The sequence below is a fragment of the Leptodactylus fuscus genome, chromosome 3 (assembly GCF_031893055.1).
Source record: "Leptodactylus fuscus isolate aLepFus1 chromosome 3, aLepFus1.hap2, whole genome shotgun sequence".
NCBI classification, from domain to species: Eukaryota; Metazoa; Chordata; class Amphibia; order Anura; family Leptodactylidae; genus Leptodactylus; species Leptodactylus fuscus.
This window is the reverse complement of record NC_134267.1, coordinates 129,606,807-129,623,318: the sequence shown is the minus strand read 5'-3', so window position 1 is coordinate 129,623,318 and position 16,512 is coordinate 129,606,807. Positions and strand designations below refer to the sequence as shown.

Genomic DNA, 16,512 nt, shown 5'->3' with positions numbered 1-16,512 from the left:
CAACTTTTTGTATCCTTCCCCTGAACAACTATGTTGAACAATCTTTGTTTTCAGATCATTTGAGAGCAGTCTGCCCATGCTCGGCGACCATCAAACTTAACTGAACTTGAATTATTTTGTAAAGAGGAATGGTCCAAAATACCTTCATCCAGGATCCAGGAACTGATTAAAAGCTACAGGAAGCGACTAGAGGCTGTTATCTTTGCAAAAGGAGGATCTACTAAATATTAATGTCACTTTTCTGTTGAGGTGCCCATACTTTTGCACCGGTCAAATTTTGGTTTAATGCTTATTGCACATTTTCTGTTAGTACAATAAACCTCATTTCAATCATGAAATATTACTGTGTCTATCAGTTATTAGATATAGCAAACTAAAATGGCTGCTGCAAACACCAAAATATTTAGAACTAAAAATGATTAAAATTAATAGGGGTGCCCAAACTTTTTCATAGGACTGTATATATATGGCATCGCTGTAATTGTAGTGCCCTTCTGGACAAAGTTGTCACGTCTTTTTTTAATGCAGGGAATACAAAATGCAAAAAAATAGCATTGTTCATTGTTTTTTTTCACATGGATCCCAAAAAGTTAATAAAAAGCTAATCAAAACATTATGTATACCCCAAAATGGTGCCAAAGGAAAGTACATCTCATTACACAAAGAGTAAACACTCACATAGCTATGTCAACAGAAAAACTAAAAGTTAGGAATTTTGGAAGGTGGAGATGGAAAATATGAAAACTGTTGCCAAGCATTAATGTTCAAATTACCCTTCATTCTTAATGGGTTAATAGGATTGCCCCATAAAAATTATTTTTAAAGGGATTCTACCATTAAAAACTTTTTTTTTCTAGTTGACACGTCGGAATCGCCTTAAGAAAGGCTATTCTTCTCCTACCTTTAGATGTCTTCTTCGCCCTGCCGTTCGGTTAAAATTAAATTTTTCGTCGGTATGCAAATGAGTTTGCAGCACTGGGGTGGGCCTCAGTGCTCAAACAGCACTGGGGACGTCCCCAACGCTGCGAGAGAACTCTCCAGCACCGACTCCATCTTCTTCTGGAACGTCTTCTTCATGCGTCTTCTTCCGGTGCTGGGGTCACACTTGTCTGTCTGCGCAGCTGGCTCTGCCATCGTGCCGCAGGCAGAGCCGAATGCACATGCCAGAGGCCATGTTTTTGTGGCTGCCTACGCAAGCAGGCGCAGTACGCTCCTGTAGTTTCAGCAAGCTGCCGGCCATGGAGGCTGCTGGAAGATAAGAAGGAGAGAAGAGACAGCATGTGTGAGCAAGAGGGGGGAACTAAGGGCAGATGTAGGGGGCAGTTAAACTGAAGGCAGATGGAGGGGGGGCATTAAACTAGGGGGCAGATGGAGGGTGACATTAAACTGCGGTCAATTGGAGGAAGATATAAAACCATGTTTAATGTCTCCCTCTAGTTTCTGTTAGTTTGAGCTGGGGCACGAGGAGAAGGACTTATTACAGTAGGACATTTGGACGGGAACATTATAATGTGGGGACATATAATGTACGGGTAACTGTAGGAGGATTATACTTTGTGGGGGCACATGGAGAAATGATTGAGAATGGGCGGAGTCAGCATAGAAGTGGGTGGAGCTAAATTTGCCACAGCACACATAGCCCTATAGAACTGTTTCAATTTCTCATGTGGCCCCATGGGAAAATTAATTGCCCACCCCTGGTCTACAGAGAACATTTGTATGGGAAAATATGGGGTGGGGGGCTCTTAAAAAATATATCTTGCTCTAAGGCACCTATGATGAAAAGACATCCCTGAATAGAGGAGAAACTAGGATTTTAGCATTATGCTGCTGTTTTTAACAATATGGTGTTTTCCAAACTACTGATGAGAAATATTTCTTTTTGCAGCATTGAATATAGATCTTCCCAAGCTAACAACTTTAGCATGTGTTTAATTGCTGCAAACCACACTTCCCACATAACATTTCATAGGTGTTAGCTGCTGCTTTTATGCCGCTATGAGATTCCCTCTTTCTTTTTTCAGAAAGTTAATTGTTAATTGTACTTGATGGATAAATATTTGTACAGTATATTGTTATACTTGTATTATGACTTTCCCTCTATACTGAACACACTCTAGATCGCTGTGTGATAGTAAGTGGTCTGATGCTTTTTTAATTATTTTTCAGTAAACCTGTGGAATTGCGTTTTGAGCAAATACAGTTTATTTTTGTCAATTAAGAAAATTAAGTGAATGAATTTAAGAGAAATCTAAATCCAATCTGTATTTGGTGTGGCCACCTTTTGATGGAGGAGATCTGGGAGTGATAATATGGCCCCACAGAGCCCTCATCTCAGCATCTTTGAATCTGTTTTGGACTTTGTAACAGAGACAGAAAGCTTTGAAGCAACATTTGAGCAAGTCTATATCCTGAGAAGATCTGTGGTTAATTTTTTAAGATGTTTGGAACAACCTGCCTGTCGTGTTCCTTCAAAAACTGTGTGGAGAAGAAATTATGAAGGTAAAAGCTGGTCACACCAAATATTGATTTGATTACTGACTACTTTCACAGTGTAGTCTTTGTCTACCACATAGGACTACTTGTAAGGTCATCTCCCTTGGGGTTGCACAGGACCTTGTGTCCAATTATACATACTGCATCCATGTTGTTTAACTGCAGTCAGGGTTTTTGCAAGATGGGTGTATGTTGTTTCAGAATGCAGGGAGGGTAGGAAAAATTCAGAAATCCAAGCAATAGTTTCACAGTATTGACTACATTTGCTACTGCTGATCGCCAGAACAGGGAGGGGATGTGAGAGAGGAGGAGAAACAATTTAGGCATCAAGCAGAAAAGGTGGAAATGACAAACATACAAAAAGTCATGTTGCAAAAACAGACTATATTTCTTTTTATATAGGTTTACCCTAATCTTGCAAGGACACAACTTCCTTTTCCTGTGCAGGAGATAGCTTAGCTATATGACTATATACTTGGCTGACCAATTTAACTGTGTAATGGCTGTCCAGAAGACAGCTCCCTGGGCTTGAGTTTATTGCCCTTGGCTGCTGAGGAGCTTAATTGTGACATACTAAGGGTCCAGTCACACGGAGGAAAATGGTGAGGAATTTGGTGTGGAATTTCAGCGCTGAAAAAAAGCCTACCATTGACCCTTAGGGTAAGTTCACACTGCGATTTTCGGTCCGGAACCTGAGGTGGAAGCCGCCTCAGGTTCCGGACCAAGAGCTGGGTAGCTGCGACTGGAAGCTGGTGCAGTGCATCTGCATTCAGCCGCACACTCTGCTCCGGATTAGGCCCAATGAATGGGTCAAATCCGGAGGAGGGAGTATCTTCAGGCCGAATCGCGAGGCGACTCGGCCTGAAGAATGAGCGCCTCGCTTCTTTTTTCCAGGAGCTGGAAGAAACGGCTCCCTGAAAAAACTCCTGAGCAGCTCCCATTGATTTCATTGGGAGCCGTCTTTTTGGTCATGGTTTTGAGGCGGATACAGCCTCAAAATCCTGACCAAAATTCTCTGTGTGAACTTACCCTTAGTTTTTCATGTATGTCAGTGTTTCTCAGCTAGGAATCCCAGAAACTCTAGGTTTCCTTGAGGTAAAAAAAACCACTTCCCCGCTGTTTCTAATAATGATAATATTTTAAACTTCATATAATAATAATTAATAATAATAATAATAATAATAATTATTATTATTATTATTATTATTATTATTGATTTTATTGTGTTCAAAATTTTAAAAATGTCTGTGTCAAATTATAGTATTGAATGCAAATATTGGGATTCCTCAGAAGGGGAAACATTTTCTGGGGGCATCACCTGTAATAATAAATGGTAATAAAATGAATTAGATTGTAAGCCCTTGCGGTCAGGGCCCTCTATCCCACTGTGTCCCAGTCAGTCACTCTTAGTATTATATTTGTTTTCTATATTTTATGTACCATATGAAAACCCTTAAATGTACAACAACATGGAATTAATGGTGCTCAATAAATAGGTAAATAATAATAATAATAATAATAATAATAATAGAGACTAGACCTCTAAACTTAGTTTGTGACTCCGACTTAGCCCTTATCATGTCACTGACCAAATTTGTAAAATAAATCACTCTAGACTAGATCTCTAAAACAAATTTAGACCCAAGACTAAACCCCTGAAATTAATGAGACCTGAGACCTTACCTTGAAATTAATTACACCAAATCCCTAAAGTTAATTAAGGCTTAGACTGTATTGTAAAAAATAATGATGTACTTCCACTCCTGAGACGCCTTTACTCCCGGGCACTGTCACTGGTGTCAGGACCTTATGTGCCAAGCTCTTGCAGTTTTTCCATTCCTGATGACGTGCCTGTCGTTGCTGACATACTGTAGATGCACTGGAGGAGATATTACCCTCATCTGATACATCAATGATGGCAGTTCTGCTGGAGCTGGATTGCAAGTGCCCACAGATGAGATGTGGGGGAATTGGAAATTGTTTAGGAACCGGAGATCTGCAGCCTGGATCTGCAGAAGCCACATGAGACTATTATGGACAGAATATTTAACACTTTCACTGCCAAGGGTCTCTGGAAATTTTGCACCTCCAGTAGCCAGAGCAATTTTCACAGTTTTGAGATGGACAAATCAAACCTAAAGTGCAACATTATGAAATCATCCAAACCCCCCCCCCCCCCCCCATACCTATATATGCCGAATTCAGCGCACTGTCAGCATTCCCGATCGGTGCCCCGGGTAAAGCGCTATCGGTCCCGGTACCGTAGCGCTTTGCAGTCAGAAGGGCATTTCTGACAGTTAGCCAGGGATGCCCTTCTGCCCAGCAGCGCCTATCGCGCTGTAGAGTGTGAGCGGGGAGGAACGCCCCCTCCCCTCCTGATAATACTCGTCTATGGATGAGCACTGTGAGCAGAGGGAGGGGGCGTTCCTCCCCGCTCACACTCTACAGCGCGATAGGCGCTGCTGGGTAGAAGGGCGTCCCTGGCTAACTGTCAGGAACGCCCTTCTGACTGTAAAGCACTACGGTACCGGGACCGATAGCGCTTTACCCGGGGCACAGATCGGGAAAGCTGACAGTGCGCTGAATTCAGCGCACTGTCAGCTTTCCAGCAGTATATGGAACTGCCTGTGCCCCGTACCATGAAAGGTCCTCTTTAACAACTGGCCTTCTGGTTAACTGCTTTTGGTCACTCATTTTCCCTACAGCAGCATGCTTAAAATTGTAACATTACATGAGCCTGCCAATTGAATGAATGTACGTCCATGTAGTGCATGGATGGGACAGGTTCTCCAGAACAGGAGCTGTTCTCATCAAGTGGCTCTTCATATTAACTCACAGGGGAAGGGATGGGGTCCCCAGTACAAGCTTATGCTCCAATGATCCATTAATATTGCTGCCAAGTTATTTTTGAAAGAAAATGAGAACAGGCTTATGCTCTAACTACTCATATGTCATGATGTACAGCACATCCGCGTCATCATGATTTGTGTGGGCCCAATTTAATATGAATTTGGCCTTATTTTTGCTAAAATAATATTTTATTAATGTGCATCTGGCCACCTACAACAGCTAATAAAGATGGTTTTATTTAGAAATAGATGATAAGAGAAGTACATAATCCTGGATCACCAAGGGAGGATGTTTGCTTAGCTGTAGGTTTTTTTTCAGTTTTTTTTAATGGAGATTGCAATCTTATTAAAGAACAGTGATTAATCATTGTAGCAATCTTACTTCCTCTTGGGATGCAACCGCAGACAACATGTATAAATCGTACCAGAAAAATATTGCTACAGCGAACTAGCGGTGTTATTCTTAGAGATTTTACGCTTTTATAAAAAAAATAAATTCTGATTTGTGAAAAGTGTATATGCATTATGTTTCATCTGTTTTGTTTTTAAAGGGATCCTATCTTTTAAACACATTTTTTTTTCCCTAACTTGTCAGAATAGCCTTAAGAAAGGCTATTTGTCTCCTACCTTTCCTTGTCTTCTCTGTGCCGCTGTTCGCCTGCAATCCCGTTTTTTCTCGGTATGTAAATGAGCTTTCTCGCAGCACTGGGGGTGAGCCCCAGCGCTCAAACAGCACTGGGGGCATCCCCAATGCTGCCAGAGAGCTCTCCAGCGCCACCTCCATCTTCTTCTGCAACAAGGTCTTCACCGCGTCTTCTTCCGGCGGTGTCTTCTAACTTCTAGGCCTCAGGCCTCGGGCAAGCCGACTGCGCATGACCGCGGCCACAAGAAAAATGGCTGCTTCCACAGTATTGTAGAAGTAGATGAATAGCCTTTCTTAAAGCTATTCCGACATGTTAGGGAGAAAAAAAATGTGTTTAAAAGATAGGATTCCTTTAATTCCTGTAAAGTTCAAGGGGGTTAAAGAGTTTATCCAACTTACAAAAATTATCTACAAATACATCCACTGCAGTACTAAATACTGACTGTTTTCTCACACAAGAAGCAACATACTCATTCTTCAGGCGGATTTGCCTCACAACATCTGCCTGAAGACACTTCCTCCTCCCAACTAGGGCAATTCATTGGGCCTAATTCGGAGCGGAGTGCGCGACTGGATGCCACTGCACTGCACCGGAATCAAGTTGCAGCTACCCATTTTTTGCTCCATTTTTAAAGTCCAAGAGAGATATACACAACTGTACGCCATGTCGGTTTGCATACAGTTAAGCATGCATTTTATTTCTTACAAAATTGACAATAAGCAAAAATGTTCAACTAAATGGCCTTAAAGGGATAGTTGTATTAACTTGATACTAATGGGCCTCTATGAATAGGACTTTGTGGTGCAAATACCCCTTTGGGTCCATTCACACGGAGTAAACGCGCGCTCATCTTGGCACAATACACGTGTAAAAATAAGACTCCCATTGACTTCAATGACATTTTTTACATGTGTAAAAAAAATCGTGGCAAAAAACGCATCGCGTTTTCTGGCGTGTTTTTTACACGTGTAAAAAATGTCAATAGGAGTCATATTGTTACACGTGTATTCTTTACACGTGTATTGTGCCAAGATGAGCCCGCGTTTACTCCGTGTGAATGGACCCTTTGTTTCATTTATTGTATACCAGCCCAGTCTTTTGGCCTCCAATGGTTAAAAGGGGGCATATGGATACACTTAGAAGCTTTCCCAATGTGTACAAAACTGCTAACGTCAATGTGAAAGCAGCCATACTTAAGAAGATGGAATAAAGTTAGACTTATTGAAAACTTCACTGAAAGTGATTATCATGCTTGTAAACATTATGTAACAGATAAAGGTTGACTAGGAAAGCAGCTGTATTATTACCAGGAATTCATGTAATCTGTATTCTCTTGCTGACATAGACATCTGCATTCCATGGCAGGATTAAAATACTGTGTATTTTTAGAAATGTTCTGACCTAGATGCACAGTATGACTATCTTTATACAGTAAACGTTAGTACAGTATATATGCATAGGACATGTGCCGTTGGCGGTTTCAGCATGATATTCCACATAGTTTAGGAATTTCAGGATATTTAGACCTGGAAAAAAGTTACCTACTCGATCCATATGTTGTCTGTCAAATATCTCTGCGACTCAAGTTGTTAAGATTATCTTTTCTTCTGTTTTATTTCTAAAACAGTGGGATACAAAACATTATCAAGTTATGACAAAAGCTACCCTCCAAACACAGAAAAAACAGAGTTCCCAGGGAAAACCCATACAAACATGGGGAGAACATACAAACTCCTTGCAGGATTTGAATCCAGGACAATAGCACTACAAGGATGCAGTTGCAACCACTGTGGTGCCCTATAGGGTTTCATCCTAATGGGACCTTCAGCTGTAAACTATGCAAGAAAGTACTTAATTCCCTATGTAGCAGCACAACCTCTTGAGATCATCATATTCTGACACTTGTAACTTTTTCTATTTACGGGAAGCATAAGGTGTTTTGATCGCTTTTTGTTAAAATTTTTCTGAGATGTGAAATGGCGAAAAAGATTTTTTTTCCATCTACTGCATTCGCCATATGGCAAAACTATTTTTATATGTTTGTAGACCAGGAGTTTATAATATATTTAGGTTTGTTTATTCATTTCAAATCAAGGGAAAGGGGTAATTTGAAGCTTTTTTTATATTTACAGACTTCTTTTTTTTTATTTACCTTTTAGGAGACTTGAACCAACAACCTTTTGTTTGCATGTCCCATAGACTGCAATACAACTTGTTTCAGTACTCAGCTGAAATTCAATAGCTGTATTGCAGTTACAGGCTTGGGAGCTTTCATTAGACTCCCAGCCATTATAGAATTAGGAGGTCTCCCGCAACCTCGCTGTGCGGGAGCTGACGTGCAACAAACAAGGTACAGGTCTGGCGGGGTCATGTTTTTTTTTTTTTTTTTTTCCGGGAGGGGAGGGGTGGGTTGGGGGTTTGGCTGCACTCAATGCAATACCCACAATCAGAGTGAACTCTAATTGCGGGCGTTAAGTTCAGGTCTCCATCATTTTTAAATACCTGACATCCCCTGCAATAGTATGGTGGATGTTGAAAAGGGCTTAAAGGCATCTTGGGGGACTAAGAAAATGACTACAGACAGGAAATGCTTGTTATATGAATGAACAAACATAATTCAATAACTCTATGTGTGTTTGGACCATTCTTACAATCCTATTAATATTATAAATGTGAAAGTTTGTGAGTTTGGATGTTTGTGGGTTTGTGTGTTTGGATGTTTGTTCCTCAATCACGCAAAACCCGCTTGACCGATTTGGCTGAAATTTTCCACAAACATAGTTAATACACCCGATTGCGCAATAGGCTACTTTTAAAAAGGATTAAAAATTCAAATCACCCCCCTTTCCCTAGAACACATATAAAAGTAGTTAAAAACTGTGAAACACATACATGTTAGGTATCCCCACGTCCGAAATCGCCCGCTCTACAAAGCTATACAAATATTTTTCCTGTTCGCTAAACGCTGTAGTGGGAAAAATGGTCAAAATTGCCAAACCGCCGTTTTTTCACTGTTTTGATCCTGAAAAAATTTCAATAAAAAGTGATCAAAGCAATAACATTTCCCGAAAATGGTAGAACTACACCCGGTCCCGCAAAAAAAGACGCCCTATACATCCCCGTACACGCACGTATAAAAAAGTTACGGCTGTCGGAATATGGCGACTTTTCAAAAAAAAATTTTTTTAACACAGTTTTGGATTTTTTTTAAGGGGTCACAATGTAAATACAACCATATAAATTTGGTATCCCTGGAACCTTAACGAAACATAGAATACAGGGGACAGGTCATTTTGGTTGCACAGTGAACGCCGTAAAACCAAAGCCCGTAAGAAAGTCGCAGAAATGCATTTTTTCTTCAAATCCACCCCATTCAGAATTTTTTCCCTGCTTCCCAGTACATTATATAGAATAAATAATGGTGGCATCATGAAGAAAAATTTGTCCCAGGAAAAATTAAGACCTCATATGGCTCTGGGAGCGGAGAAATAAAAAAGTTATGGGGTTTAGAAGGAGGGGAGTCAAAAACGAAAATCAAAAAATGCCATCGGCGGGAAAGGGTTAACTTCAAATTCCTCTGTCCCAAAGTCACTATGTAAAGTTTCTCACAACACCGTACAGCAGCTCTAATACAAATTAACTTCAACACAAAAGTCTCACGTATTCTCTGAATTACAGAAAAAACAAGATACAAAGTTACATTTCATATCCCATACCTTATACACATTACGAAAACCTTACCCACGCCTGTATATACCCACTCCTACAATCACCGCAGACGAAGTCGCGGGTACCAGCTAGTTCTTCATATTTTCAGGCTCATGCAGTACTCACTGGTTTGTTTCTTGGTCATGTTAGTGTCAGTGCTTTTCCAGACAGCCCTAATTAGCATCTGCCCACTTCAGCTCATTACAGTTTTTCATTCACATCCCAGTACACCCTCTGATGATGTGCAGTATTCTCCCTGTCTTGCTACTTGCTAGATATATTTATCTATGTGTATGCACATATACATACTTGCATATTACACACACATACATATTTGGGTATGTGTGCACATATTTACAGATATATATATATATATATATATATATATATATATATATATATATATATATATATCCTATTAATATTATAAATGTGAAAGTTTGTGAGATTGGATGTTTGTGGGTTTGTGTGTTTGGATGTTTGGATGTTTGTTCCTCAATCACGCAAAACCCGCTCAACCGATTTGGCTGAAAGTTTCCACAAACATAGTTAATACACCCGATTGCGCAATAGGCTACTTTTCGTCACAACAGCGCACATACGTTTGTGCCAGGACCCCCACAAAACCCAAACTCACACCACCATCTCTGCAATCTCACACACTTTGGACCATAGCAAGCCACAAAATTCATATTGCCCTCTACAGCCTCGCCCCTAACCCCACACAATCACATATGCATACACTTTACCACTTTGCCCCTCCCCTTAACTATACTCCAGGAGGCTCTCTTTAACGCTCCGGAGCAGCCATGTTTGCCGACCCCCACCGCTCTGACAATACGCAACACCGCCCACCCATGTCAATACCCCTAGGAAGTCTAATAAATGCAAAAAAAAAAAAGTTTAAAAAAAAGTAAAAAACATATAAAAACAAATAAAAAGGATTAAAAATTCAAATCACCCCCCTTTCCCTAGAACACATATAAAAGTAGTTAAAAACTGTGAAACACATACATGTTAGGTATCCCCGCGTCCAAAATCGCCCGCTCTACAAAGCTATACAAATATTTTTCCTGTTCGGTAAACGCCGTAGCGGGAAAAATGGTCAAAAGTGCCAAACCGCCGTTTTTTCACTCTTTTGATTCTGATAAAAATTTGAATAAAAAGTGATCAAAGCAATAACATTTCCCGAAAATGGTAGAACTAAAAAGTACACCCGACCGGCAAAAAAGACGCCCTATACATCCCCGTACACGGACGTATAAAAAAGTTACGGCTGTCGGAATATGACGACTTTTCAAAAAAAAAAAAATGTTTTAACACAGTTTTGGATTTTTTTAAGGGCTCAAAATGTAAATAAAACCATATAAATTTGGTATCCCCAGCATCGTAACAAAACACAGAATACAGGGGACATGTCATTTTGGTTGCAAAGTGAACGCCGTAAAACCAAAGCCCCTAAGAAAGTCGCAGAAATGCATTTTTTTGTCAAATCCACCCCATTCAGAATTTTTTCCCTGCTTCCCAGTACATTATATAGAATAATTAATGGTGGCATCATGAAGAAAAATTTGTCCCAAGAAAATTTAAGACCTCATATGGCTCTGGGAGCAGAGAAATAAAAAAGTTATGGGGTTTAGAAGGAGGGGAGTCAAAAATGAAAAACCAAAATCAAAAAATGCCATCGATGGGAAAGGGTTAACTTCAAATACTTCTGTCCCAAAGTCACTATGTAAAGTTTCTCACAACACCGTATAGCAGCTGAAATACAAATTAACTTCAACACAAAAGTCTCACGTATTCTCTGAATTACAGAAAAAACAAGATACAAAGTTACATTTCATATCCCATACCTTATACACAGTACGAAAACCTTACCCGCGCCTGTATATACCCACTTCTACAATCACCGCAGACGAAGTCGCGGGTACCAGCTAGTATATATATATATATATGATAAGATAATCCATTAATAGTGCCACAGTGGGGAAATTTCAGTATGTTACAGCTGCATAGTAATACAGATACATGATAATACACCGTAATATATTACAGAAGTAGACACGCATATGCTGAGAAAGATATACTAGGAGTCCATAGCAGCTAAGGAACAGAGAAGAAAGAAGGAGGACATTCATAGTCATTTAGTTCTCTGTGCGGAGTGATCTTCGCTTGGTCTGATGTAGATTGTACAGCCTGATCGCGGTTGGAAGGAAGGACGTGCGATAGCGCTCCTTCTCACACTTGGGGTGAAGCAGACGGTCACTTACAGTGCTGCCAAGTGCCATCAAGGTCTCATACATGGGGTGGGATTTGTTCTCCTGCATGGAGGTCACCACAGACAGTATCCGTCTGTCACCCACCACCTGTACTGGGTCCAGGGGGCTCCCCAGGACAGAGCTGGCCCTCCTGATCAGCCTGTCAAGTCTATTTCTGTCCCTGGTTGATATACTGCTCCCCCAGCAGGCTACACCGAAAAAGATAGCTGAAGCAACCACCGAGTTGAAAAAGGCCCTAAGAAGTGTCCCCTGGACTCCGAAGGCCCTCAGCCTCCTGAGCAGGTAGAGTCTGCTGTGGCCCTTCCTGTGCAGCGCCTCCAGGTGATCAGCCCAGTCTAGTTTATTATTGAGGAGCACACCCAGATACTTATAGGTCCTGACTATCTCAATGCATGTTCCCTGGATCTCTACTGGGGTCGGAGCACCTCTCCGTTTACTAAAGTCCACCACCATCTCCTTGGTCTTCCTAGCATTAATCCTGAGATGGTTCTGCTGGCACCATTCAACAAAATCCCGGTTTAAGTCTCTGTATTCCCTATCGTCGCCATCAGTGATAAGGCCTACTATAGCAGAGTCATCGGAGTACTTCTGTAAGTAACAGCTGGATGAGTTGTGCCTAAAGTCAGCAGTGTACAGTGTGAAGAGAAATGGGGCAAGAACTATACCTTGTGGTGCCCCCGTACTACAGATCACAGTGTCAGACACACCGTCCTGGGCTCTCACATACTGAGGGCGGGTTGTCAGGTAGTCTAGGATCCAGTTGGACAGGTGATGGTATATATATATCGAATGAGCGAATAAGAGAAAGTGAAGGAGCCAGGGGGTATGGTGGTGAATATAGGTGGTGGCAAAGCCTGGGTTCTGTAGATGATAGAGAGTGTAGATGTGAAAAGAGTATTTTTCAGAATTCCAATTTCTCCACCATGGTTGATGCCAACAAGGACAGTGTAGTAAAAATGAAGGCCACTGTAAGAGGCAATGTCTGATTATATCAACCATGTTTTAGCTAGACCAAGGAAGGATAGAAAGGGAACCTATAACTAGGAAATTGCTGTGCACAGAGTCAGGTCGACCACTATCCTAGCTCTTGGGTCCTGTCTCCTTACTGTCACTGCAGGGCCCCCATCACCAATCATCTAGCTCATAAAGCTATGGGGGCCCTAGTCTAAGGCAATAGTGAGTCAGGAGCTGAGAGGGACAGAAGGACAGAAGTGGTTCAAGGTAAAGGTTTAGTAATACTGAAAAAAATATGTTAAAGTAGTTTTAGAAATTTGCAAATTGAAAGCATTCAGCTCTATAGTGGGACCCCAGAATGAATTCTGCTGGTGAGCCCCAGGAATCCCAGTCCGTCAATGCGCACACACTTATGCCCTCTCTTACTCACATCTACTATCTATATCTCAGATTCTATGCTGTTGATGACATATTTCTTATCCCTCAGCAAATCTATACCATAATATTTCCCTACTATCAGCCACCACCAAATCTTGCAACTTCTTCAATTCCAAATCTCTTAACATGATCCGTTTACCTCTAGCCTCTCTTCTTTGTGCACTATGAAATATACTGTATGCTACAAAAACTCTTTATCTCTTATTAAAGGGAACCAGTCAACATGACAATGCTGTGTATGCTGCAGGCATCATGTTATAGAGCAGAAGGATCTCAGCAAATTCATGTATCCTTTCATGGGAAAAGATTCAATATAACTTTTTGTTTATCCATTGAGCTTTCTGTTCTTTCTTTACTATTAAATCAAGGGGTTGGTTGTATCAGTGATTGAGAGTCTTCCCTCTATAACTGTGTATATAGAGATAGCTGACAGTTACTGATATGACCACTTCTTTGACTTTATATTAAGGTCAATTAGTACTTTATGAGTATTGATGGTGGGGCGCATTGCAGTTACAGATGCTTCAGGTAGTGAGTGATGAGCTGCATTGATTGCTCAGCACTCTGCACCCCACTTTCTCTTTTGCTCGGGGCTCTGAATGCTGATGCCACAGCAGGCCTCAAAGCAGACAGGAAGCATGGAGCACAGTGGTCAAAGGGTGTGGGGGCCATGGTATTACATGTGCAGCCATAAGGGTGCCATTATACTACATTTGGGGGCACTGAAGAAACATTTTACTACATGAAGGGGCACCAAGGTAGTCAATTTACTACACGTGGAGACACTGAGAGGCCATTATAGTACATGTGGGGGGACTGAGGAGGTCTTTATACTGAGGATGAGGACCACTGTACTACATCTGGGGGCACTGAAGGGACCATTATTCTGACTGAGGGGGCCATTATGTTATATATGGGTTCACTGAGGGATCATTATACTACATCTAGAGGCACTGATGGGGCCCATATACTACATGTAGGATCTACTAAGGTTCTATTACATAATTGTTCACAAAGGCTTCAAATAAAGCCTTATTTTGTTAACATTTGCAAGTGATCGCTATTATGGGGCTACTCGATTGGCGCTTTTTCACACAAGAGGGTACGTCTCTTGAAAAAGGTTGAGAGACGTTGATCTATAGCATAACCAGCATAGATTTCTATTCACTGATTCCATTAATAGATTTCTATTCACTATTAACGGCAAGCTTTCAAAGCTGTTAGAAATGTTTGCATAAAGTAGAAAAGGAAAATTGTAGAAGACTATAAATAACATTTGTTTGCTGAAACAAGTATACTTCTTTAGGCTAAGGCCCCATGTAGCAAAAAGCAGCAAAAAAAAAAACGCTGTGCAAAAAAACGTGATGCATTTCTGCTCCATTTTTTTCCCGGAGCACTTTTTTGCTGCATTTCGCAACGTTGGGCCTTAGCCTAATCTGTAACTATCATTTCAGCATGTAAAAATCCCATTCCTAACCAGTGATTTCTCTATTTCTGTTATAGGTTGAGCTAAAATTTTGTTAGTGTATGAAAAGTGAGACTCGCAGTCTTCAAATGACATCACATTCATAGTTGAAAGATGGATATTTATGAATTTTAAATGACAACCCCTTTTGGTATTTGCTATATCTGTATACATTGGCAATACATATTTAATATGGGACTGACCTCCGAAGTTATTGCGTTGCTAGGGAGAACTTTAGAACTAGTTTTCTGCTAGAAAAAAAAATACAATAAGCTAATAAACTATATTACAAACATGTTCAGCAAACTGTTCCCTACACAATAGTAAATGCATATATATATATATATATATATATATATATATATATATATATATATATAATTATTTACACTATAGGGCTGAGGTCCCACATTGCAGAAATGCAGCTTTTTTTGTTGCAGATTTTGTTTTGTTTCTATTTTAGTCAAAGCCAAGAATGGCTACAAATGGAAAGCATAATCTATGGGCTAAGCTCTTATAGTTCTACCTTATGCTCAATCCACTCCTTGGCTTTGGCTCAAAAAAACGCAACAAAATCTGCACCAAAAAAAGCTGCGTTTCCGCATCGTGAGGCTTTAGCCTAAAACTGGACCAGAAATAAAGTTTAAGAAAAGCTTTAAGTGTTTAATGCTTTAGGCTAAGGCCTCACATTGTGGAAAAGCTGCTTTTTTGTTGCAGATATTGCAGCGTTTCTTTATGAGCCAGGAGTACATTGGGCAGAACAGAAAAGTATAAGTGCTTCATTTATATTACCCATTCCTTTTGTAGCTATTCCTGTGTTTGGCTCAAAAAAAGCAGCAAGATCTACATCAAAATAGCTGTTTTTCCGCAACGTGGGGCTGCAGCCTTAAATGTGTTTTTTAACTTGATCTTATACATTTTCTCGTGCTTCTTTTTAATAGGTTATGTGGGTTTGTAATCTGTGCCGAAAACAACAAGAAATTCTTACAAAATCAGGAGCTTGGTTTTTTGGAAGTGGGCCACAGCAGCCTCCCAGTCAGGATGGAACATTAAGTGACACTGGTACCGGTGCTGGTTCTGATGCACCAAGGGAAAAGAAAGCCAGACTGCAGGAGAGATCTAGATCTCAAACACCTTTAAGTACTGCCGCAACAGCTGGTTCTCACGAGACCTCACCTGCTAGTTTACAGTCTGATCAAAGCAAAGGGTCAGAATCATCATTACAATCTGCAGTGCAAGAGCAGAAACAGTCATCAAGGTCAAGAAGTGAACCACCACGAGACAGGTAAGAGTATGATGATTCAGATGTTTATCTTAGAACAGATCTGGACATTAGCACGTTTCAACCATTATCATATATGTAACATTTAAACACATTTAATTTACAACTTTGGACCAACAACAACAACAACACGTAACAAATTGCATTGTATCACTTTTTATTTAAGAAAAGCTAGGCCAGAATGCAAAAGTGTGTAAAAAAATTAAGTATACCCTTTCTGCTTCCATAGAAATTAAGAGGATAATTAGTACCCTGGTGCTGCTAATCAGATGCTCTTGATTAACTGATCATTAGCACGTATCACCACCTTGGTAAAAACTGAAGTTTTGGCAGTTTGCCGGTCTGGAGCATTCAGGCATATCTCAACACAATGCCAAGAAGGAAAGAGATCAGCCAT

General features: G+C 40.5%; 1 protein-coding gene across 11 annotated transcripts in view; it reads left to right on the top strand.

Moving 5' to 3' along the window:
• RIMS1 (regulating synaptic membrane exocytosis 1) overlaps window positions 1-16,512 on the top strand; it is a 340,018-nt gene that overhangs the window by 90,008 nt on the left and 233,498 nt on the right. For all 11 annotated transcript variants that reach the window (XM_075268331.1, XM_075268330.1, XM_075268333.1 and 8 more), the window contains one exon: window positions 15,775-16,118. In XM_075268331.1, coding sequence (XP_075124432.1) covers window positions 15,775-16,118 — 344 coding nt within the window. The remainder of the gene's footprint in view (window positions 1-15,774; window positions 16,119-16,512) is intronic.